The 25,353-nt window shown below is 38.6% G+C and overlaps 1 protein-coding gene across 19 annotated transcripts in view; it reads right to left on the bottom strand.

Annotated features, from left to right (window-relative positions):
* si:dkey-21e5.1 (potassium channel subfamily T member 1) overlaps positions 1 to 20,286 on the bottom strand; it is a 136,494-nt gene extending 116,208 nt beyond the window's left edge. For 8 of the 19 annotated variants that reach the window (XM_036144088.1, XM_036144073.1, XM_036144069.1 and 5 more), the window contains exons 1-3: positions 19,993 to 20,285; positions 14,353 to 14,401; positions 11,694 to 11,861 (exon numbers count right to left, since the gene is read on the bottom strand). In XM_036144088.1, the coding sequence (XP_035999981.1) occupies positions 11,694 to 11,861; positions 14,353 to 14,401; positions 19,993 to 20,059 (284 nt within the window). In that variant the 5' untranslated portion in view covers positions 20,060 to 20,285. Of the gene's footprint in view, positions 1 to 11,693; positions 11,862 to 14,352; positions 14,402 to 18,529; positions 19,574 to 19,992 lie in introns of those variants that run through there. The other 11 variants (XM_036144071.1, XM_036144081.1, XM_036144080.1 and 8 more) reach the window with 4 other exon arrangements.
* Positions 20,287 to 25,353: the final 5,067 nt, after the last annotated feature.

The raw sequence follows: 25,353 nt of genomic DNA on the forward strand, positions 1-25,353 counted from the left end.
ATAGGAAGATGGTGGAACTAAATACCACAGAGTCCTTGAAGAAAACCTGTTAAAGAGACTTAAGACTGGGTTTAAGGCTCGCCTTCCAGCAGGACGACGTCTCTAAACATACAGTTAGAGGTACAATGGAAGAGTTTATATCAAAGCATAGTGGCTCAATCAAAGTATAGACACTGTTTGCATCGACAATGCAGACGAATATCCACTGTGGCTCTATGCTCTTTCGGGAGGAGTGAATGCTGCTGGTCAAGAATTGATGCAATCTGCTGAGTTTCCTTAGAAAGGAGACTTTCTGATCAATCTGTATGATTTGACTGAATTTGAATTTGTAAATTGCCTTGAGATGACATGTGTTGTGAATTGGTGGTCTATAAATAAAATTGAATAAAAAATAAATACATTTAAAAAAACAGGTTTGCTCATACAATGTGTTGCGTCCGGTCAACGTAAAGCAGAGCACACCACACACAAACAAATTTCACTGAGAAACATTCACATGTCAGACAGGAAATATTGCAAAACCTCTTGAGGTTAGTTCAGAGTAAACAAGCATGGCAGATGAGTTAGAACAATTTGCAATACTTTTTCTGTTATTAGTTCACAAGCTATTGCCAAAGAAAAGCCGTTGGTTAAAAGAATTGAGACGGTGTGGACAGGGTCTTTACAGTTGCTACACTATGATATGGAGGTGAGTTTCTGTCACTTTGCTTTTCTGACTGGATACACGTCTCATTCAACCGGTGCTGTGGTTGTTTGTCCTCGGGAAATACCACACATACAGGATATCGGGCCAAGACAATCCAACGTGTTGAATATCCCCGATTTGAGTTTGGAGCGGTCCAGACATTCTTCTGAGCAGACTAGATAACTCTTAAAAAATAGCAGATGTCAGGGATATCTCATAAGATTATTTTAAGAACCATCCCAATAATTGGGGTGTTCTTAAGATGTTTGGGAGGGGAAGATTGGGGCAAATGATAGCTGAAGGGCAAATATGTCTTGTTGGTTATTAGATGACTGTTGATTTGATTCCTCTTTATTTGTACCACTTTCAGCACAGAAATAAATCACAAAGTCTTTATTGACGTTTATTGGGGTCAAATCCAGAAGATGATAAAGTTATCAAAAGGGAGAGCCATGATTATCTTGAAGCAAAACAATAAAAAGCCATCCTGGGTTTAAACAAAGGTCTGATAAAAGAACCAAACACAAGTCCTAAACTAATGATAAAGATAGAGCATAAATACATGCAAACAGAAATCTACCAGCCAATGCTGAAACATTAATACATACACAGCAAAGCAATACAACTTGAGAGTGTCTTACTCATAGCACCACAATTTATAGGTACATTCCTTGAGTGAATGATGCCACAGTCTGGATCACTTCCTTGCACAATTAGATTGGACCTCTTTACAGACTAGCCTGCAACCACAATAGTCCTGGGCACATACAGTATAAATCACCTCCACCTCTGCTTGGGAGAGGGGGTCCCAATGGACAGGTAGCTGCCAGAGCCTTGCTGCCAACACTAATTATCCCTGCACACAAAAACTTAGCTTGCCACTGGCGATCAGGGACATGCACTGCTGCTGTACCCTCTTCAGAATAAACTATACAGGATCAGATTGGGCCTTAGTGGCTAAAACCTAGGGGGAAAATATAAAGGATAAAATCTTGAGTCATAGCCTTTTCAGAGGGTTAAACTTCACAATCCTTTTGTAAAGCCAGTTTCAGGATTCAAGCAATTTATTGCCATATACAAAGAACAATAGTGATTGTCACTATAATTCTTGTTCATTTTAAAATACAAAGCTAAGTTTGTCTTTGGATGGGTCACTGCCATCTGATCCAGGACTGACTTTCAGAACTTAGTATGAGTCTTACCAGACCCTAAAGACGATTTTTCACGCTTAGGCTTCTCAGTAAATGTGCTTGGCCAGTGTAGCCAACTGACTGACTTCATCTGTATATAAAATATCTATGTCTGTTATTTCTACCTGTATATATTGTTTGTGTGTATCCTGAGCCGGTGTCTGTCTAAAAAATAAATACACTACAGTAACACGTGGTGACAATAAGACATTCTTGATCTTTGTGCTTGGCCCTGGCGCATGTGTATATATCCATTTTATTCCTGGCAGTACTGTTGAAGGATCAATACGATTAGATACATTGGTTAAAAGGTAGAGTGGACATTTTTTCTGGAAATGTAGTTAAGAAACGCCCAAGTCCCTTTTAGAATAACTGTGCATGCACAAAATCATCCTATTTGCTCCTCCGCTCCTCAAGGCGACCACGTGAAAGAATCTCTCAAATCCACTCCGGTCTAATTTCTTTATTCTGAGGCCTTCTTCTTCCTCTCATGAATTTGTAAGACTGATCGCTTCTTGCGACTCTTGGCCTTTTTCAAAGAATACAGTGAGAGCAGCAGAGCTACAACGAATGGCTGAAACCGGAGCTCACTGGATACATAAACACTAGAGGTGCTCAGCCAGCAAGAGGAAACTAGCAAGGAACGGGCAGGCACATTGGCGTTACGTGAGCAATGATCAGCATGTGGGACAACCAACAGATAAGGTGATCCCCCGGTACTTGAAGCTATACCTTTAAGGTAGCTGCAGCTGCAGAAAAGTGGTTTGTTCTGATATGTAGTGTAATGTATTTTTTGAAATAACTGGCTAGCAGATTAGCTAATTGCTACAGATTGGTTCACCGTTTCTGGCTGCCCCTTTAATTAGACTAGGCTTAAGCTGTGACTTCAGCTGGTGCGTTTGGAGCAGGCACTCAAAAGAAACCTGTAATTTTACTGACAGATACAGACTGAAGATGAAGAATCTAAATTTAAAGAGACCACAGCTCTCAAAATGTGGTCATTTCATTTGTAGACCAAAGCCCAGTGCCGAAGCTCTGCCCAGGCGCACCATGCGTAGGGCACCAAATGCTCAGGGGGGCATCAAACAAAGTCGTGAGCTGAGTAATGGAAAACCGTTGTCATTTGTTTGCCATCCACGATTAACACACATCCATACTTTTTGGACCTTGTTTGCGCTGTAGTTTAGGGCTGGACAATATAGAAAAAAAGCATATCGATAAAATAGAAATTATTTTACTCGATATCGATAATTATCAACAAATTCAAAACATATATTTTAAGTGCAGCCAAGGCCATTTTATGCTTTTTCTTAGTGACCTGTTTTTAGATACAGTACACTCAAACACTGAATGGGGTACCGCGAACGAGCTATTTTTAGAAACGTAACGTCACGATGACGTCACATCACGTGGTACGCAGTGGGGCAAACACCGGAAACCCGCCGCTGTTTTGCTTTAAAAGAGACGTGCGTTAGCCTAGGTTTTACTCGTTAAAACGACTGCTTTTTCCAAATCTAAGACCATGGTTTTTAAACATTATTGCTATGGAACGTGCAACAGCGACTCGAGGTACGCTGATCGGCCGCATATGAAGGATGTTTTGTTCATTACTTTCCCGAAATTCAAGAGTGCCAAGGAGAAATGTGTGCGCTTGGTCCACCGGTGCGGTCGGCCTACATATGTAGCAAGCATTTTGTCGGAGGAAAGGGCCCAACTGAAGAACATCCTGACCCAATTCCAGCGACATCAAGTCAAGGTAAGAGTATTTTGGTGACCGACATGTTAATAAAGAAGCGCCTGCTACCATGATAGCATATAGGCTATCCTGGTAGCAGGCGCTAACATGATACCCTGCTACCAGGATAGCCTACTCAAAAACATTTCAAATGAGACAAACATTAAACATATACCGATTCCTGGACGGTGATTGCAAACAAAAAAAAAACCAAAAAAAACACGGCCGACGCCGCCATGATCGCCGCGCAGGAAATCATCATCACCCAGTCTTTTTAAGCCCTCGACACTCAAGCCATCGTTTGAGCTTAACGTTGGTGTGTTCTTCGACAGTTCGACCAGTAATCCGTGCGCCTGGAACATCGTCTTGGGAAAGTTTAATGGCTGCAAAGTCGGTCATATCGCTGGTTCTGTTGCGCTTGTAATAGCTGGTTGCTACGGGCGTTCTCTACCTGTATGCCCTACCTAAGCGGCAAAAGGGGCGTTGCTCTTGAGATGGTGACGTCACGTGCGCGGTACCCCATTCAACCAACTTTTTACCAAAACTACAAGTTTTTTAAAAAAGAGCCTGTGCTCTCTGAACTCTTTGGAGATTGCAGAGCTTGGTGACGGAGCTTCCTGTCTTAGGTTTGTGATAAGTTGGGAGGATGTAATGACTGTAATATTAACCTACATGGCTGGAATGCATAAGGAAGGAAAACTTTTATTCTATTGAACTTGTTATTGACCCTTTTTTCTATTATCGATATACATCTATCAATCGATATATATCGTTATTAAATTATCGTCCAGCCCTAGTTTGACTCATATTTTGTTTGCTGTTTCAGTTGTTAATCCCATTTCTCAAACATTCAGGGAGACTGATTATCTCTGTCCTACCTGTTCATTTCTCCAACTAGCTCAGAGGAGCCTTGGATGGCCCTATGTAGCTGACAGGTGGAGAAACAGAAAAAGTTTGGAGTTTTTTGTGGCAAAGCACCATTTCACGTGTAGTTACTGTATTCACTTCTGAGACGACACTATTCATTGAGCAAATGAGAAACAGCTTCACCCTGTCCTGAGTTCTGTCTCTCCTAATTGGTGTCCTGAAGGCAGTTGTGGGCGACTGTGACACTCAGTAGCAGCTGACAGGTAGAGAAACAGACGTGATGTATAAAACCTATGGATTTTTTTTTTTAACTGTTGTGGATAAAAATAACATGGCAAAGCATCTTTTCATATGCAGGTATTCAGTACTGAAGCAAGACTAAACTTCTTTGAGCAAATAAAAACATGAAAAATTATGGAAATTTAACTGCAAAAGCAACAAGGCATAGGAAATGATCCCATGGACAGCCTGTTACATCTGTCCTAAAGTAAAAACTATTCACTCTTAACAGCAGTGTTAAAGTCTGTTAATATAAAATAATATGTAGAAGTATGGCTGACGGAGGATTTTGATAAATTTCTGCTCATGAATAATTCACAGGAAAACAAAATTTGTCATGATCATCTGGATCAGTTCCCTCTGTAAAGTCAGGTCTTTTTGATGTTTTGGGGGGTTTGCATCAAACAAATAGAACATGTGGAAACAGAATAAAAATAAGTATTTTTCCTAACAGCTAATTTTAGGGTGAGTCCTAGTTCTTTATTACATTCCCCATTCTTACGTTTCATTCTTTGTACTTTATTTGTTTCCTTGGTTTAATCCCTCTTAAAATCAGTTGTTAATTTTCTCAATAGTTAAGTCAAAGACCGACAGACAGATAGATAATAGAGATGCAAGTTATCGATTAATAAGTTAATCTAAAGTTGATTGATCTTATTGATCGTCCAATGATTAATTGATAAGGGGCCATTTTCTTAAAAACCCTAGTTTTCTCTTGTATCAAGAGGGTCTTTCCATAACATGAAGGGCTATTTTCTTTTTTCTTTTCTTTTTTCTTACAATATGCAAAATTTTAAAAAGGCATATAATTTTATTTTTACATCTTATTGTGCCACCTGTATTAAATACTGACTGAAAAAAAACAAACATTAGGTTTTTTCTCACACGATTTAACTTGGACATAGTTCTTAAATATAACGAAACAGAAACCTATTAGGTTAATGAATAGAAACAAGTTAAAGAGAATAAAATATAAAAAACACTATTAATCCCCATGAAAGCCCTCACCATCAGCCATGCTTTGAGCATATTTTTCCATCATGTTACAACTTTTGCCGTAATGCCCTCTGCTTTTCTCTTATCACATCCTTGCCTTCTGAGCAAATCACTGAGTTTGGGTTGAGAAACTGATTCTGCTCCACCAGACAGCCTGGCTAAATAAGAACTATTTAGCTGAAATCTTAAGGAACTTGTTGAGTGTTTATATTTAAAAGCAGAATGACATTAAGAGCATATTGCATCCTCGTTAAACGGTGCAAAAGGCACCCAAATGGCTAGCTCTGCCCCTGCTAAAGCCCATGTAGGATCAAAATCCTTCCCCTACTTGTGCTTGGGATATAACACCACATTGAAAACATTGGTTTCTGACAAGGGTTAAAAATACTGATGAAAGAGGGTTAGCTTCCGTATGATCTTAGGATGTAGAAATAATTTATTTTCCTCTTTTTCTGATTGGTAATGAGTGACAGGTATACGTCACACAGGTCTTTCAATCTATGACCTCATTCTCAAAAACAAGTGAGAATTACCACTTGAAGATACAAAAACACAACAAAAGCTCTCAATAATTTAAAATCTTAGACAATGCCACATGAATACAGAATTTAATCATATCTATTATATAGTTATGCTCTTTGTTCAGCGCAGTTGACAAGGCAGATAAATGTCCTAGTACAAGTAATAGGAGCACATTTCTTCAGGTTGTCCTCCCAAACTTTGAAATAATACTGATATGACAATATTATCCCATTTAATATTAACTTCAGATGTTCCCACATTTCTTTTCAACCTATATTTGATTCTGTATGAGGCCATTTAAAAAAACAGTGTCACTTCAGATGTTGCCAGTTCTCTACATTATTTATAGAGCTGGCGTATTTCTTGATCTGTGCATAGCATAAGTTGTTAACAAGAACTCTTTCTGGCAAAGAAAGAACATGAAAAAAGGAGAATACATAGGGAGAAGAAAATCGAACAACATGCACACTTGACCTGGATCATGCGTTTGCTGACTGTGTTACATTAACTAGGCCGATTACAATAATGTTTTGGACTCTCCACTACTCACTGCTGCTGTTAAAATGGTTAGCAAAACTTAGGGATTTTCCACACAGGCCTAAACATTTTCACAGTGCTGTTTCTAAATTGTGACCAGAGGCTCATTTAAAAATAAATAAATAAAAATATGCCCATCTGTGTGGACAATATAAAAAAAAAAGATGTGTGATGTCATGTCATAGAAAATCAAACTACTATTTTTAGAAGAAGCAAAAAAAACCAAACTTCTTTATTGTTTGTTTAGAAGCTCAGCGACACATAAAACTATTGAAAACAAAACAAACTACCAAGCAAGCTCATTATTGCATAAGTGCGTATGGGCAAGAGGACAAGTCTAACTGCTTAAATAAAAAAAACATTTAGAAAGCAAATTTGTCTGTAAACAGGGCTCTACAGTCAGTTTATCCCATAATAAGATGTCCTGTTTGAAATTCCCTGAAAGAGAACCTATGGTTTTACCTCTCATGCAAATCGACTGGTTCAATGTCTGTGTCTCAAAACATGACAGTGCTGCTGCTGTCCACTGCTCTTTCTTAATGAGTCTAGGGACTGACAGAGGAACAGGCAATGGAGGCATCACAGAACGTGCCACTGACAAGACTTCTACAGAGGAGACACCATTTTGCTCCTCAATCTGTTTATATCAAAATCACAACATGTTCAAACTGATGTCATGAGATTTTAACTGCCAGGATTTGAGCAGTCTAGTGTGGAAGCTTTGAAATTATGATATAAGCAAAGACCAGTTAACATAAAATCTCCATGGGCCAACTTTATCTGAATGTTTCCTCTTTGAAAATCAAAATTGATCTTTTGGTTTCAAATTGTTAATGTTTCATTTCTTCCTTAGAACACCGCTTTGATCTGTTAGCTCTATAGCATTACAATTCACATTCTACAAAGCACATAGACACACTAAAATCCAGTTGATGTAAAAGTGAAATTTAAAAAAAGTGCACTGTTTTATGCCAGTTGCAGTTGACATTGGTAACCTGATGATTTTGTCAACTACCTTTAAGATAATAATGTGCTTACTGAGTTACCACTGCTCCAGATAACCTGGAAGCTATCGTGCTTCCTACTCAACACTCAGTGTGAAAAATATACAAGAAAACAGACTCAAAGACCATTAGAGCGATGGGCTGCCGATTCTCCTTTTTTGTATGCTACACAAGCCACGAGACATTAAATAAACAGAAAATTAGCATCACACTCAATGAGCATAAAATTAATCAACAAAATATGTCTGCCAAGCACTGTTTGAAATTCCACTTTAAAGTTCGGAAACTGGCCATTCATCTAACAGCATTTAAAGTTATCGCAAACCGCATGTGAAACTCAAAAGTTAATTGATTTGAGAAAACAAAGTCCCCAGTGTAACACAATTCTTGGCAGTGTCTGAGAACGGTATGGCTCACACACACACACACACACACACACACACACACACACACACACACACACACACACACACACACACACACACACACACACACACACACACACACACACACCTCTGTTCGTTGGTAGCCCAGCAACAAGCTCTAATTACTCTTTGCAGCTAAAAAGTGATCAACAAAAACTGGAATCAACTGAAGGAAGCATTTATGTGAGCAAAACAATCACATTACTCTAATTCCATGTGTGTTGCAGAGCAAAATTCAAAAGTCTGTTAAAAATAACATATTTTTTCTATTCAATTATGGATAAAAACTGTTGAATTATCCATCTTCAGCTCAAGCCATTTATCATCATTATTTCAACGCTGAAGAGAAAACTGGCAGGCACCACTGGAGAGGCTATACCTGCCAACAGAGAAATCACTGTATCTATTGGGAAAGCAAAAAGACCATTTGTGGGGGAGGGGTGGTCAAATGCTATGCCGTTCTTGATGCTACGTGCAGACAAAGGCCTCACACTGATAGAAACCATACTGGCAACAATTTACAGAAAGCCCCAGAGACACTGAGAGCAAACACTACTGAGAAATAAAAGGCATGAGAGCGGCAGTGCAGCTAAACAGAATTGTTTATTTATATAGAAATATTCTGACTGCACTGAAATCTGATCATATTTATTTTTCATTCATATAATATGTAGCTCAAAAAGCCTAAAACAAACGGTAGAAGCCTTTTTTTTTTTTTTTTTTTTTACAACAACATGACTTTGGTTGAGAAGAAAACAAAACAAACCTGATGTTGAGCAATAATGTCAGCTTTCTGTCATGTGTAACTATAGAGAAATTTATGCAATAATCACACAGATTACGGGCAGGGTGAATGGTCCATCGGAAACTAATGAGTCAATCTTTTTCTGGTCAGCAAAAACACCACACACAAGTTCCCACAACAACATGGTGGAAGTTGTTACTGAGTGAAGTAGACCATTTGTAGAATAAGGGAAGTGAAGTCAAACAAAAAAAAAAAAGGCATTTAAAAGGTTGTGGAAAGGCGACTGTAGTTTTCACTTATTCAGGGTGTCGCAACAAGAAGTTAAATGACAGCAGATAACAGGACGCTGAATGTATTACAGAAAAGTCCTAACCTTGTAACATTTAGGAAAGTTAAATTTAGTTTTTTTCAAAACATAGTGGCATGGCATCTCGCATTTATGGTAATGGTCCACTTGACAGAGACTACGCACAATAAAGACTGATGTTAAGAGTTATTGATGCTAATCATGCTAACCCCTTAATTTAGTAATATATAATAATAATCACTAATAAAAGATGTAAAAGACAAGTTAAAAATGTTAACTAATGTCTTTGTTGTTGTGTCACACTGACTGCTCTCTCGTGGGAGATCACATATTCACCTAATGAAATTAATAAATGATGAATCCCAGAAAAGTTTCTGGAAAGTTACAATAAATGAATGATTTTAAAAATCTAACTAAATCTAAAATAATAGCAAATCATAGCTCTTTTAGATATTACATTGAGCACAGCAATTGTGTTTTTTGAATGGTAGAAGAAAATGTTTATATATTTTCATGTGCCACATATCTGTTTAAATTTGTGCAGGAAAAACAAGTTAGTCAGCTTCAGCCTGTGTTGTAAAGAAGTAAATGAGATATGACGAATACCTCTGTCCTATAACCATTTAGGCATTTACTGTATTTATAAATCTTCAGTGATGCAGAAATACACTTCTTGCTTTGGACCCCCCTTTGAAGAAGGACAAATCTTCAGCCTTTCCCCCTCCCAACAAATTGGGTCAAAAATTTTACTTTTATCATTTTCAGTTTTAATACCGAGATTACCGAGAAGCTCTTTTAAAATTCATAACATATATATGGGTTACCTTATAATATATAACAATGGTTTCTAACAGCTAGAATGTTTCAACATTGACACACTTTTTTAATTATATAATATTAACAACAATATAAATGGCTTTTAGCACGACTCATACCTGCAGTCAACTTTTCACTAGATATAAACTTCATAATTATAATATTAAAGATAAACTTCAGTTAAATTAAGTTTTGTACTTTTTTAGGAGTTTATTAATAGTATCCATCAGACCAAACAACAGGGGGTGCTGTTGTCACATTTAGAGGGCCTGTTTTTTCCCGAAAATGTTAATTTTACTCAGTGAGTAGAAACAAAGAATTGGTGTTATTTATAGTCATAGTTTTATAGTTAGGAGAAATTGATAAGAGCTAAAATCTGTGTCAATATTGAAACTGGCCCCAATATCTCTGGTGGGTTTCTAGCAGAAATAGCTGTGCAAATAAACGAGAGACACATTTACTTCACAAAGTAACCAACCAGCTACTTCCTATAAATGAATTAAAGCTTATAGATGATACAAGATTCAACAAGATCATAAAGGAGATGGGAAAGTGTAACTCAGAAATGTTCAAATGATGAAAAAAGATTGTACCTTAAAGAATCAAATCTGTACTGGAGATAATACATTGGTGAAATTAGCTTTTCAGCTGAGGTGCAACCACTGCGTTTTGTTTTTAAATGTTCCTCTTGTAGACCTGCTCACAGTTTAGTGGAAGTACCAAAGCAATAACACAGTGGAACGCCACCCTTTCTCTCTCAAGAAGCCATAACAGTGATCCCTGAGGCTTCAATTCAGCACCATGGAGAGGTCCTACAGCACTCAGCAGTGGTTGACGCTTATTCTTCCGGTCATGGGTCATAAAACAGCATCTGTTGGTCTGGCTCCCCAACCGCAGCAATAACTGAAGAACCTCCGAGTCTTATGAGACGCCCGAGTCCCCAGCACGCTAGTAGCTGTAGCACTTAATACCCAACAAGCACAATGTTTTCTTCTGCTCTACAGAAAGCAAAATTAAAAAGGAAAAAAAAAATACTGAAAGTAGCCATGGTCTGACTTTTTTAATTTTTCCCAGCAAAGCCTATCCAGTTTATGACTGGTTGTTTTACAGGAACATGTTGCATAAATGAAGTATTCCTTGTGATTCATTTTCTGTCTTTCAGGCACAAAAGGGGTTTAAAAATGTGAAAAATAAATGATTGATTAAAGAAGGTCTAATAAATCTAGACATTCTAACTTTCATTTTACAAATACTTAATGTAATGCAGCCTCAAGCATTGAACAAGAGTAAGACCATTTTACAATATAATTTCCTAGGGCTCTGTTTACCTTTTTAATTTACCTACACATAAATCCAAACACTGAGGTACCGCCACTGTCTCTGAGGGGTTGTAAGAAAAACTCATCATGGAAAATGTAGCTAAACAATAAATAAAAAAGCAAAGCACAAGTAGTGTAGTAGACCTTCCCTAATATATATTTTCCTAGGAGAATAGAACTCACGCATGCATAGAGGCCACTCTAGAAATATCCCTTGACAGGCAACCGCATGTTATAGAACAATAAATATGTGTTTTTCTTGCTACCTGTCATCATTCTGAAACGTCTGGTCCCCCAACAGCAGGTCTCTGAAGCGGTAGCGAGGTGGAAGAGGAGGCACCTCTGTATCCACATCTGCCATCTTAAGAGACGAGATATCCAGAATAACTCCTGAGTTGCTGCTGTTGTTTTTCTGCAGGGTCTCAGAGGAGGACCTGCACAACAAGAAGCGGAACAGCAGTTGTTCATCAACATGTTTGCTTTTTCAGAGAGACTGTGGCATTTTAGCTTATTTTACAAACTAAAAGCTCATTGGTCCAGTAACGTGCTTTCAACTGGAGATAGGATGGATATTATTACAAGAATTAGAATCTCAACGAGAAAATGGAGGATTTAAAGTGCCTTGTGAAAATATTTATACTCTTTGAACCTATCCATGTTTTTTGTGTTATAATCACACACTTTAATGTATTCTACTACAATTGTATGTGACAGACTAGTACAAAGTAAAGGAGAAAATTATACATGGTTTCCAAAACATTTACATATAAAAGCCTGAAAAGTTTTGCCTGAATTTGTGTTCAGCCCTTCTGAGTAAATACCTTTTTAGAACTATTTTTCACTGCACTAACACTGAAAGTGTTTTGGTGGTAGGTCTCCAACTGTTTTGCACATCTAAAGACTGACATTTCTGCCCAGTCAGGCTCATTCACATCAGATGGAGAGCACATGTGAACATTAATTTTTATGCCTTGGCACATATCTGCAGTAGCCTTTAGGTCTGAGCTATGGCTGGGTCATTCTGACAGATGTGCTGCCTAAACCATTCCACTGCAGTTCTGGCTCTATGTTTACAGTTTGAAGGTGAACCTCCATCTTGATCTCGAGCATTTTGCAGCTTCTGACAAATTTTCTTCCAATGTTGCACAGCACTTAACTACATCAATCTTTCTATCAACCCAGACCATAAAGCTGTTGCCACCATGTTTAACAATGGGGTTGGTGTATTCAAGGAGATATACAGTTCAAACACTTTGCTGTGTCCTCTACCAGCCCTGAGGAAGACACAACTTTTAACTTCCCTTTAACAATTGCTTTCATCTTGTCACTCTTCCATTAAGGCCTGGTCCATGCTGCGCACAGCTAATAGTTAACTGAGCTGTCTTGATCTCTGCAGCTCCTTCCAAGTTGCTGTCTTGGTAGGTCATCAGTTCTGCTATACTCATTCAACTTTTAAATGATGAATTGGATAGTGCTGTGCAAGATGTTCAAAGTTTTAGATAATGTTTGAGAACGTAACTCTGCTCTAAGCTTCTCCATTATTTTATCCCTCGAGGCTGGTTCACACGGTAGGATTTTTAAATAGTCGAACGATTTTCAAAGCCTGAGAGACACTCCACATAACGATAAAAGATCCTAGATAAAACAGGTTTGGTTGTACGGTGTCCGGTCAGACGACAAGCTCAACACACCACAAACAAACAGATTCCGCTTAAGATGATTCAGATGTCAGACGGGAAAGCTTGCGAATCCTCTCAAGATCAAACGTGAGTTCAGAGTAAATTAACATGAACAATGAGGAAGAATAATGGTGATAGTTTGTGGACTGATTTTAAAGGAGAAAAAAACATTACTAAAAGAAAGGGGGGGGGGATCCCTCACCGCACTTTGTGATTGGCTACAGGCCACATTCAACAGGCTTCCTGCTCATTTGTATTCGGGAGACACCACACACTCTATGATATCAGTGCAAGACAGTCCAACATGTTGAATATCCCCGATTTGAGGTCGGAGCAGTCCCAACGTTCCACAGAGTGGACCAGATAGCTCTTAACACACCACACATGGCAGGATATTCTCTTAAGATTATTTTAAGAGACACACTGATTTTTGGCACTTCTCGGAAGGGGGAGTGAAAATCGGGCTAAAAATCCCGCTGTGTGAACCAGTCTTTACCTTTCTGGTGTATTCTTTGATCTTCATGAAGTGGTTTTTTTCATGACTTTCTCTAACAAACCTCTAAAGCTATTCCAAAGCTATTTTATATACACCGAGATTAAATTGCAAACAGATGGACTTTTTTTTTAGTTGTTAGGTGAATTCTGAAATTGGTTACACTGGATTTTATATTGGGTAAATAAACGGAATACAAATGTGGCATTTTCTTTCCAGTTGACAACTATGCACAACTTTGTGTTCAACCGTCACATAAAATCTGAATAAAATGCAAGTTTGTGTTTGTAACATGACATTAGGGGTAAGAATTCAAGAGGTATGAGTACTTTTCCAAGACCAATCCGGCATCTTGGCCACTGTGTTCATCTTTCCAGGCTAATGAACAAAGCTTTTAAAAAACAACAGCTAAAATATATATCCCACTAAGGTAAAACAACCTGTTTCTGGTGGATGTTTCTGAAGAACATATTGTTGTAAAAACTGTCTAAATAATAATTACAACTTAACATATTTACACTGAAGCATGAACATTTTAAAAACAACAAGGAAACATTTCCTCACCATTAAAGTGGACCTGGTTACAAACAGCTTATTAACAGAAAGAGAAAAGAAAAGAAAACCCTCTGACAACACAGGCTGTGTTCGTGTGTGTCTGTGAACGGTTTTGCCTTGAAAACAGGTGATTGTATGTATATGTGTTCCTAGCATGTCACAGAGTGTCAAATGCCAGCAAATGCTTTAGAAAATTACCTGTCGCCATGGGAACTTGAAGATCGGCGTGGAGGACTCATGATTGCCTCTTATGGGGAGGGGGAGGGGGGATTGGAGTGACAACAGAGAAAAAACAGAGTAGGGAGAAATATCAGCATGACAAATTAAAGACGCTTACAGAAACTTCACTTCTTCAGGACTTTGCAGGAATGTAACATGATTACATAAACTACTTGCTTCTCAGCTTAAAGCTGCCCAGAGTTAAAGCAAGCGCACTCTCAGGTTGCTGCCCCTCAAAGTGAGAAGGATTACACTGACACACTGTAATGCAATTGTACAGTTTATAGTGTACACTCTGATGACAGGGAAAGCAACAATGCCCAAGGGGTTAATTGGCCATTATCTGCAGAGTACGTGTTTATTAAACCCACTGTGGAGTAGGATTTCATTTCTGCAAACATGGTAAGGTGGAATCCTCACATCAAGGGGATGTTAAGCCTATTTTCTGCTTATGATGCAAAGTAGGAAAAATGAAATCATTTCTAAAATAGGACACCTATTTCTGTTGCACCAAAACAGCACAGTGTGTCTGCTATTTAAAATGCAAGCTTTGTCATGTCGAACATTTTGAGACAGCTTCATATTTGCTGAGCTTTTTTAAATGGCTTTTGAGATTGCTTTTTTTTCCCACGCTTATTCACCAAGCAAACAGTTTGTGGATAATTCAAATCTATGAATTATGTGCGTTTGTGTTCCTGTTTGGTCTTCATAGTACAGTGTGGGCAGCCTTGAGTGGGCTAATGGCACCAGACATCTCCCTTATCAGTGTTGGCAAAGACCCTGACAAACCCTGACAGAGATAGGGGAGAGGGAGGACAGCAAATAAGTGTGTTGTTGTGGAAAAACCTGAAAGCCCCACAGGCAAACACAAGAGAAATTAACAGTCTTGAAATCTCCCCCTAATTTAAGACAAAACATAGCCAAATCTTTAGAGGCTTCCTTAATGGATGGGGCAAGGTGGACAATTTGAAACAATGAACAGGCTCTCTCCTTTAAATTTCCGCTTAATGGAAAGAATAAGATGGATTTATATGAAATAATGTAATTTACCAGCAGTTTTCATAACATTCTGGACATTTAAGTGCAAAAATATTTCCCTTGAAAACATTTTCATAATTAGCTTGAGATTTTGCAAGCTTATGCTGGTCTGAATAAATGGAAAAAACAAAACACCTTTTCCAGACTTTTTTCAGATCAATAGGAACACTGAGTACCATAGAAACAAAAAAGAAGTGTGTAGCTTATACATATTGATACTGCAAATGTCATCACAATATAAAATTTTGTAATATGGCAATTGTAAACAACTGCGTGGATATAACATTTGGTAGGCTGTAATTTTTACGGTGCCATGCATTAAAACTGCTTTCCTACAGTATATTTGGTCACTTGAATTTGCATTTTCTAATGGGAACAACAAATATAGATCTAAGTAATCATGATCATAAAGCTCTGGGAGATTTATGAGGACGTTGTGACATTGAAAAAAAACAGGAGAGATTAAGGAGGAAAATGTGGGTTAATTTTGATTAATGATATTCTCGTCACAACGTTCAATACAAACATTGCAATGTCATGTTTTCTTAAAATAAAGTAACCCTACTTGATATATCTAAAAAGCAGCAGCTGTTGGTAAAGTGTTGTCATAAGAGACATCCTTTCCCCATCTAAAAACACTTGACTTGGTGATCATATGAAAAAAAAAAGAAGTTGAAATGTAAAGACTAACTCTTAAATATTATGCTTATGGCTTTACTTGCTTTACTTTCATTTTGAGAGAATGGTGAAACATTTTACCACTTATCCTATGCAACATCTGTAGTAAAACATGTCTAAACTACAGATTTAAGAGAAATACAACATAAAGGATCAAGTACGAAAAGATATAGGAGCCAGGATCCCTAAAAACTATCAATGTGTGAAATATAAATACATCAGCATTGGCCTTTCCATTTTTTCCATGGAGGATAAGTATTTTTAAAGCATATTTTTCTGACACAAAAGGAGCCTTATGAGTCATGCCCACATATGGATGATGACGAAACTCGACAAAAAAGATCTCTCTGTCAGGGAATTGTGGAATGGATGTGCAGCTACCCTTTGGCAAGGGAGAAGAAGGATGTACAGAGCACTTTTACTGCAAACATCATCTATGCTGGAATAAGCTCTGTGGAAATAAACAGGTAAAGTGGATAGATGTCTACTCAGCTATAAAAAAAACACCCTCTCTTTTCAGAAACAGGTTTTTGCTCCGAGATAATAAAACAGTTAAAATCTTGGATTTAAGGCAAAGGACAACCTAAAGCGGTTAATGCCAGAGCTCAGACAGATAGCTCAAGCAGGGAGTCAACAGTCAGGCCTCCAAGCAACTGTGAGTATTGTTTGTGAACATGTCTACATGAGAAATACTTCTTTTTTGCCGTTTTTAAAATTTCCTATACATTATCTGTTAATACAGATCATTAATAAAAATTACTTGCAGAGGGCAACTCATAATTTTCTCTGTAACAACACCAAATGAAGAAGAGATAAACCGCTTGACTGGAGGGCCCTCAGCATCTCAAGTTCCCCTTCAGCCTCAACATTAATTTGAAGTGATCTGTAGGGCCAAAACGAACCGCAGACAGACATATAGAGTTATGGGGTGTGACAAAAACTGTCCTCAGAATGATGTTTCCACAGCTATGTTGCCGCTGGGCAGCTATAACCTCACAAGCCTAGGAGGCACCTGAACAACGGAGCAAACGTAGAAACTTTTTTAAACCATTTATAAAGGGGGGAAGCAAACTTGTTATTTTACTTAAGGCAAAATGAAAAGAATCTTAAATCAGCAGTTCAAGTGTCACAACAGTGCTGCATCTGTCTCACAAGCCAGAATCCGGAAAAAACACGGTAGAAATCTTTGAATGCTGTTGCAAGAGGAGGCTGCAGACGGCTCACTCCTGTGCCCACACTGCAACAGCACTGCAAGCGAAATCTGGACATACGCATGTTGCTCCTCACCACTTGCAACAGCAGCATCCCCAGGCACTACTTTTAAACTAAAACTAGGCGTAAACTCTTTATATGGGTGTATTAAACAGAATATAACCACTGTTGTCTGAAGAAAAATATATAATTAGCCTACTGAGGCATGAACAAAAGTAGAGTCTTCTAACTTTTCATCAATAGTCCCATGCTCGTACTTTTTGCCAGGGGTTAAAATAAAGTTCATTTTATCAATGCTATCCCATGTGTTGTTGGATTAGCGGTTTGTATATATGGTGCGTGAAGGCATATATTTTTCGGGTGCAGGGGGGCTAACGGGGCGGCATTTGGAAGTGGCAACTGCATACACTGAAACGAATCATAATAACAATACTGCTCGAAAAATGGAGCAAAAATAATCCCTCTCTGAATGCTGATAGAATTTTATTTATTTATTTCCCAATTACCCTATTTGCCACTAGCAGTTATCCACCGCCGGAGTGCTTTTAAATCCCTGGATCGTGCGCCTGTCTGCTAAGTCTCCAATCTGCTGCTCTATGAAAACATTTAGACAGAGATCCTCCTCATAGTTGGACAAATTGCCATAAAAAGCTTACAAAAATTTCCCCATTGAGGGACATTAAAGGAATTCTTATCCCTTATTATCTTTATGAACCCAGATTCAAGCCATCACTACTTTCATGAGTCTCGTTTGTCAAATTAACAGTAACTTTTGAAAATAAATTTTACGCAGGTGTTAAACATACTTTTCATTAAGCCCATATTTCTGTTCTCGTATTCATCTGATGTAATTTTCTAATCTTAAATCTGTTGTTTTCATGAACTGTAAGTAAAAAAAATCCCAATTAACAGAAATGAGGGTTTGGAGACCCCAGCCTCTGTACAAGAAGTCTATATAATGTGTTTCATTTATTGATGGAGTAAATTAATCTTTCAATAATATTGTAATTAATGAGGATTTTCTTTTGGATATATCAATACGAATTTGTGAACTTAAAGTCTGAACCTAAGTGAAAAGGAAAAGCTAAAAATAATAGTTATTTTCTAAACTCTACTAATAAAGATGCTTAAATTAAGACACCTTCTTTCTTGGCAACGTTGTCGCAATTAATACAGATCAAACAACAAAGCTTACATCCCACACTGTTCATAAAGTAACTTTGTTTACCTAAATGTGTCCCCGTTTCTGCCCGAGGTCCCATCATCCTACACGCAGGTTCGGTTGAGGCAACCTGCTTCTAGACGCGCCACTGCTTCCGCAACGCAGCCCGCTTTCCTTCCACAAACCCCAGCGAACGCTCTGCCATCCCAGGGCAGTGACGGCTGGAGGTCGGTTGAGGTCGGGGGAGGTAGGACGTGCTCCGGAGCTCAGTCCGCCGCCGGAGTTACCTTAAAGATTTGAAGTTGGCTCCAAATCCAGCGTTAATCCTCTCAGAAACAGGTCGTTGTTCCTGTTCTGTCGGCGGTTTCACACAGTTACATCGCGGGCCCGCAACAGGCAAGAATCAGGCTTGGTTTTTAGTTTGACGGGGAGGGGGGGAACATTTTTTAATCTCAGGACTGAACGATGATTGGCTAACGCACCTGCTATCGAGTCGTCATTTAAAGGCACACCTGACAGTTGATTTGAATATCAGTGCGCGAGCCGCCAAAGCACCGCCGGGGGGGGGGGGGGTCAAGACTCCGCCGTCGCTTGGCAACAACTTTGTTTGCTACTGTTGTCGAGCTACATTACTTAGCAGAGGGACGGTGCGGGTTCACCTGGCTACAACCATTTGGTCCACATGCATTCTTCTTCTTCTTTTCTTTTTTCTTTTTTCTAAATTAGCTCTGTGTGAGCGTTTTCATGCGCGCTTACGTAACAACACCGCCCCGGTCTAAAAAAGCAGCTGCAAGCCGAGCCGCATCTTGGGGGTCTCTGCGCTGCGGTCCTCAGCCATATTGTATCTGCATTTGGAAATAAGGGCGTCGTGTTAGCGGGTTGTCCTCCTCCTGGTTTTCATGCCTCCCCCTCTTTCCATCCGTCAGCATCAGCATCTTTTCTTCCTTTCGAACAGCCACAGCGGCGGCGAGGCTGCTGGTTGCTCTCTACCTGGAGTCTCGCCATCTGCTGGACAACCTTGACACAGTGCGTTGTCTGCCGCGTTTCATGTTGCGAGGGATCCTCTCATAGGAGGGCTTTTAGTGCAATCACGGGGCTTAACATTAATGCTGGAAACCTCTGGGCTCGTCACCCATTAATTTTACTAAGTACACGTCTGGATTTTCTTTTTTTGCACGAAAAAAGCAAAAAACAAAAACAAAACTGCTTCCGATCGTTTCCTGTAACAGAGTGAAAGATCAGTGTTGATCCATTAAACGCATGACGGTGATGCCCACATCAGCCAGAGAGTCATCTGGTGGTAAAGATGGAAAGTGCAACTACGGTTCTGAATGAAGAAATATCACTGCGTAAACGCTACCTCGGACATTTAAAACCCGGTTTAACATGCCAAAAGGCAAAAAGCAACGCGCACATTCCAAGTTGGTAACTATGGGTAGATAGCTGTAAAATAGTCACAAAGCCACAGGTCTGTGGCAACTTCTGCTCACAAACGAGACACATAGAAGTGATTTCTCACCAAACCATACCTGCAACGGATCTCTCTTCTGCTATTTGTCTCACCACAGACCCCCTCAAGTTGAAGAAAATATTCATTCTTTGCGCTCGGAGAGGGCGAGTGGGAGACGCCGCTGCTTCGGGAAAAAAGCCGTGCTGCTCTCTGTGCGCGCCTTCCTTGTGTTCCGTCTCTCCACTTTTTTTTTCAGCCCATTATCCTCCAGGGGGAAAGAGCTCTGAGCGTCATCATGTTAAAGCCCACACAAACACTCATGCGTTCACCCAGTCGCTTATCTCAAACCGAGGATCTGGATTCCCACAGACTTCTGCTTCACCTTTTGATCCGTCTGATTTGTCTACGTCACGGCCCGTTTTGCGATCCCACTGCCAATCAGTGGATGTTTATACAGTCAAATCATAAAATAAAAAATTTACAGTAAAATATTCAATCTTTCCCCGGAGGACTTGTGGATATTTTCAATCTGCGCATGATTTGGGAAGCTCTGTCGGGTTTCCCCATTCACTTAATCATGTTCCTTCTGTCTGTACCTCTTCAAAGCTCAAAGTCTAAACTTAGGCAAGATATTTTCTTTCACGGAGGATGTTTTACACAATGAGCTGTCTGAAATGTCTTGTATACTTTAGACTTTTACCTCTTGTTAATGTTATCAGTGGTTATCACCAATAAAGCACAATGCTTTTCTTGTGGTTCATTTGCCACACATTAAATAATTGAGGACAAGACGGGCACTCAGCACAAAAAAAAAAAAAAAAAAAAAAAAAAAAAAAAGAACAGATAAGAGGTTTGAGCTGCATTGTATGGGGGCAATTAAGTCTCCTTTTTACAGTGATGGTCACTAAATTAATGTAGATAAAGGATATGAGTTGCATAAAATGTTGAACCAGATTCATCACCAAAGTGCTACTGTTCCATTGAAATGTATTCAAACACCCAGACCTGTTCCAGATTTTATTTCATGTGTAAAATTAGGTGACTATATAAGCAAGCCACACTTTTCAGACTTTTATTTGTGATAAATGACAAAATAAATGAAAACCAGATAAAATTGGTCTGCCTAGCCATCATGGAGCATTACTTTGTTCTTTTTCATAAACGAGTGCATTCAAACTTTGAAAGTAGTGTTTTTTTTTTGCGTACTGAAAGGAGAAAACCTTTTAGCAGAAGCTTTTGCCATTTATTATATCTCCATTTTAAACACCCAAATTTCTTCCATGATTTGTGTTGCAAGGAGCTCCTTTCTCAGCTGCTGATTCACAAAGCAAACAGCATTGATTTATTTCCAAACACACACAAACGCACTCCTAAAAATACAAATAATCACATTTAGGATGGCATTCCTAATTAAAGTAAATCTGTTTATTGCCAATTCATCGTATAGTATACAAGAAAATGAGAAAATGTCTTTTATGCCCAGCCCTTGGGTGTTGGAGTGCAAAATATATATAAAAAATGAATGTCCAGACTTAGTCCTCAAATTGCAAGACCTAAAGAAATGTCTTCAAAATAAGAGTGTAATTTATTTACAAAGTGTGAATTGGTATGCACAGCAAACAAAAGAAGCAATGGCTTCAGGCCTAAAAAATCTTCTATGCTACCTAAAACCTATGTGAAAAGACCTAAGCCTAGATCAGTATACTAACTGAAACTGCAAAAGAACGATCAAAGAAAGTGGCAGCTCACCCTTGCAGCTTTTGTTACCTTTAAAACATTAAAATGTTTAATACTTACACATCTCAAAAAAATACAACAAGTTCACAAAAACACTTGTTTGAGGTCAAAGAACCAATGCTGATGTGAAAGGCTTTCACTGGACAGCGGGATTCCTCTCCTTTTTTGAACATCCAGATGTTATTCAGGAACCAATCTGCAGCTGACCCTCCTCAGACTAGACAACCAACAGGGACCATATGAGAGGATTCCAAAGATCTACACCAGCAAAAACAGTAGGACCACAGACCAAATATAAGGCCAGGGCTGTGACTGTATTACTCTAAGATCTACACCAGCATTAGAAATAATTAGAGTGGATAATAGAAAACAAATAGAAAAAGACAAAAAAAAAAAAAACATAAAATATGTAATAGTATAAGAAAACTTTATTTGTCATTGCCCATTCCAATTAAATTTGTCTTCTACATTCAACCCATCCCTTAGGGAGCAGTAGACAGCTATCACAGCACCCAGGGAGCAATCTGGGGGCTAAGGGTCTTGCTCAGGGACCCACAGTGGCAGTCTGCAGGGATTGAACCGGGTACTTGCAACCTCCTCAGAGCGCAAGCACACTGCTCTAACCACTAGGCCAACCCCTATAAACTATACAGGGAGTGGGGTTCGAACCCACGCGGACACATGTCCATTGGATAGCACAATAGGTACAATAGTGAAAATGCCTTTTTTGTGTTCAGTATTTTCAACTTGAGGGAGAAGGCTTTGTAGCAGTCTGCTAGTTCTATTTTAATGCTTGGTTACCATTTGCCTGAAGGCAGCAGTTCAAAAAGTTCATGGCGAGGGGTAAAGGAGACCCGTTCAGTGCCCTGTTCATGCAGCTGCTGTGAAACACAGGGTAGGGGCATTCTAATGACCTTCTCAGATCCCCACACTATCCTCTGCAGGGCCCTCTTGTCTCCCACACAGCAGCTTACGTACCGCGCTCTGAGAAGAAGTGTGTCGATATTATTTAGTTCTAGAGTTGTTTGGATGCTGGAAGGGATGATGCTTGTCTCAGTTTCCTGAGAAAGCACAGGCCCAAGTCTGTTTCATCATCCCAGAGGAGTCCTTTGACCAGGTGCGGTTATCAGAGATCTGCAATCCAAGGAATTTAATGTTATCTATGTTCTCTACTGCATGGCTTTCATGCTCTCTTTAAAACATTTTATATTTTATTTTTTGGCGATTAAAAAACCAATCCATGTTCTTTTTGTACCACCAGCTTTCGAGGTGTCTCATAAACTGCAGTGATCTTAAAACTCTTTGACATTCTTTGCCAAAAAAATAATCTACACATCTATATGCTAATATGGCTGTCGGTCAACAAACATGCATGCAGATGGCCATTTTTGTGAATTATATAGTATTTGTTTCTTTCATGTTTAGCACGCACAACAGCTGTCAAATCCGTTGGTGAACCTGGTATTATGTTTGTTGCTTTTCTTTCATGTTACTCTTTTTCCAGCAGAACATCTTTGATACTTCCGTAACCACCAAACAGAAACAAAAACATTCACAATTTCACATTTAATCAAGAAACTTTAAACAAATACCAAATTGACTCTATTTATGGAGAAAATGCATCTTAAACCTATCAAATGCAGATCAGCTGCAAAAAAGGTTAAATTTTTGTGAGCTAGCGAGTCACAAAACAACAATAATATTAATGGTAACCGGAAAGCTACAATATGCTCTTATTTGGTGTTTGCAGTCAGTGCAAGCCCAGCTAATGCAGCTTTTGGAGTGAACCCTTCAGTTATGCAGTCATTTAGCTGTTTCATTTATATTATATTGCTTCCTGCAACATGCATCCATTAGGCTAATAACCTCCAACATGTGTTCCCTGTTCAAATTATATGAGCATTGTTGAGTCTCACCACAACACAGCCTCTCTTCCACCTAGATGTGTTCTCATGCTCCCAAAGTGTCTAAAAACAGGCCGAGAGGGAAACAAGCTCTGTCAGTGAAGCACTCTGATTCAGTGGGCAGCCCTGAAGCCCAGAATATATATATATATATATATATATATATATATATATATATATATATATATATATATATATATATATGAATCACATTGTAAATCTAGGCATTAGTCCACTAATGTCTAGAATTACAATGTCTAGAAGTTTCAGGCAACGTTCTGTCTCCATTTAAAGCTCATTCTTTTGTTGATTCTCATCCAAGTTCACTCTATGATTATACATTACATAAACATCCTCATGATTGTGTGAATTAGGTGTCCGTTGCCTTATTTGTGTTATCCAGCTCCATTTATCATATTTATGTGTGATAACCTTTGGTTGTTTACCTATAATCCACCATAATACCTCATATAATAAACTAACAATATACTTTCTGTGGCTCTGGAACTGTTGTGTTAGATGTTTTTTTCATTTCAAATTGCTTTAATATAAATAATGTCCCTTGTGACTATATTGCATAATGATATATGACAAAGTGATGGTTTTAAACCCTGCTGTGTTTTTTAAAACCTAGGACATGACCAGTGTGTCATTAAACAAAACCTTTATCCTTCTTAAAAAAGAAAAGTTCAGAAACTAAGAAAAGGTTTGCTTGGTCCGTATCTATTTTAAATGGATTTATTAAAACCTCTATTCTAGTGTCATCGGTTGGATGCAGTTACATATGTTTTTATGTTTATATTCTAACATATGAATTGTACATGTAATAATTTCTAGGCAGACACATTCCTAATGTAATCTTCTACTCTGTCATTTGTCTAACCAACATCATAGTAGTTGTCTTACCATAAATATGCCCCAGGTATAAAATCCAACCAGTATGCAAGAGCAAATTGTTTATATGTTGTTCTGTTCAACTCCTTCAAAGAGCAGAAAGGTCTTCAAAGAGAATACGTCGACTATACGCCAAACTTACAGTGCCTTGCAAAAGTATCCACTCCTCTTGGCATTTTTCATGTTTTGTTGCACCACAACCTGGAATTAAAACGGATAGTTTTGGCAGTTTGTTTCATTTCATTAACAGAACATGGTTAAAACTTTGCAGATGTGTATATTTTTTTACTGTTAAGCAAACAAAATGGACAAAATAACAGAAAACCTAATTATGCATAATTCTGCACCCCCCCCCCTCCTAAAATCAGTATTTTGTAAAGCCACCTTTTGCAGCCATTATAACTGCTCGTCACATCTTGCCACTGGGGTCTGCCACTGCTCCATCTCCTTCATTTTGGATGGTTTTCTTTTGTGAACAACGATCTTGAAGTATAACTTTTGAGTAATTCCAACACGTTTAAATGTGTCCACTTAGTCTTCATGGTGTGACAGCTCTTGCTTAGTGTTGTTGTGGCCTCAGAAAAGTTGTACGTATTGTTTTACAGACAGATCATGTGACACTTAGATTACACACAAGTTGACAATTACGTGACGTTTTAAGATAATTGGTTGCGGCAGATCTTTTTAGGGGCTTCATAACAAAGGAAGGATACATATGCACAAGCCAGTTTTTTTTTCTTGTGTGTAAACATTTTAATGCATATTCTTTTCATTTCCCTTCACTGACTTAGCCTATTTTGGGCAGGTCTATCACATTAAATAACATTTTAAAAAAACATTAAAATTGTGGGTTGGAATGTAACACAACGAGTAAAAATCCAAAGGGGTGAATACACAAAAGTGTG

The sequence above is a fragment of the Fundulus heteroclitus genome, chromosome 12 (assembly GCF_011125445.2).
Source record: "Fundulus heteroclitus isolate FHET01 chromosome 12, MU-UCD_Fhet_4.1, whole genome shotgun sequence".
NCBI classification, from domain to species: domain Eukaryota; kingdom Metazoa; phylum Chordata; class Actinopteri; order Cyprinodontiformes; family Fundulidae; genus Fundulus; species Fundulus heteroclitus.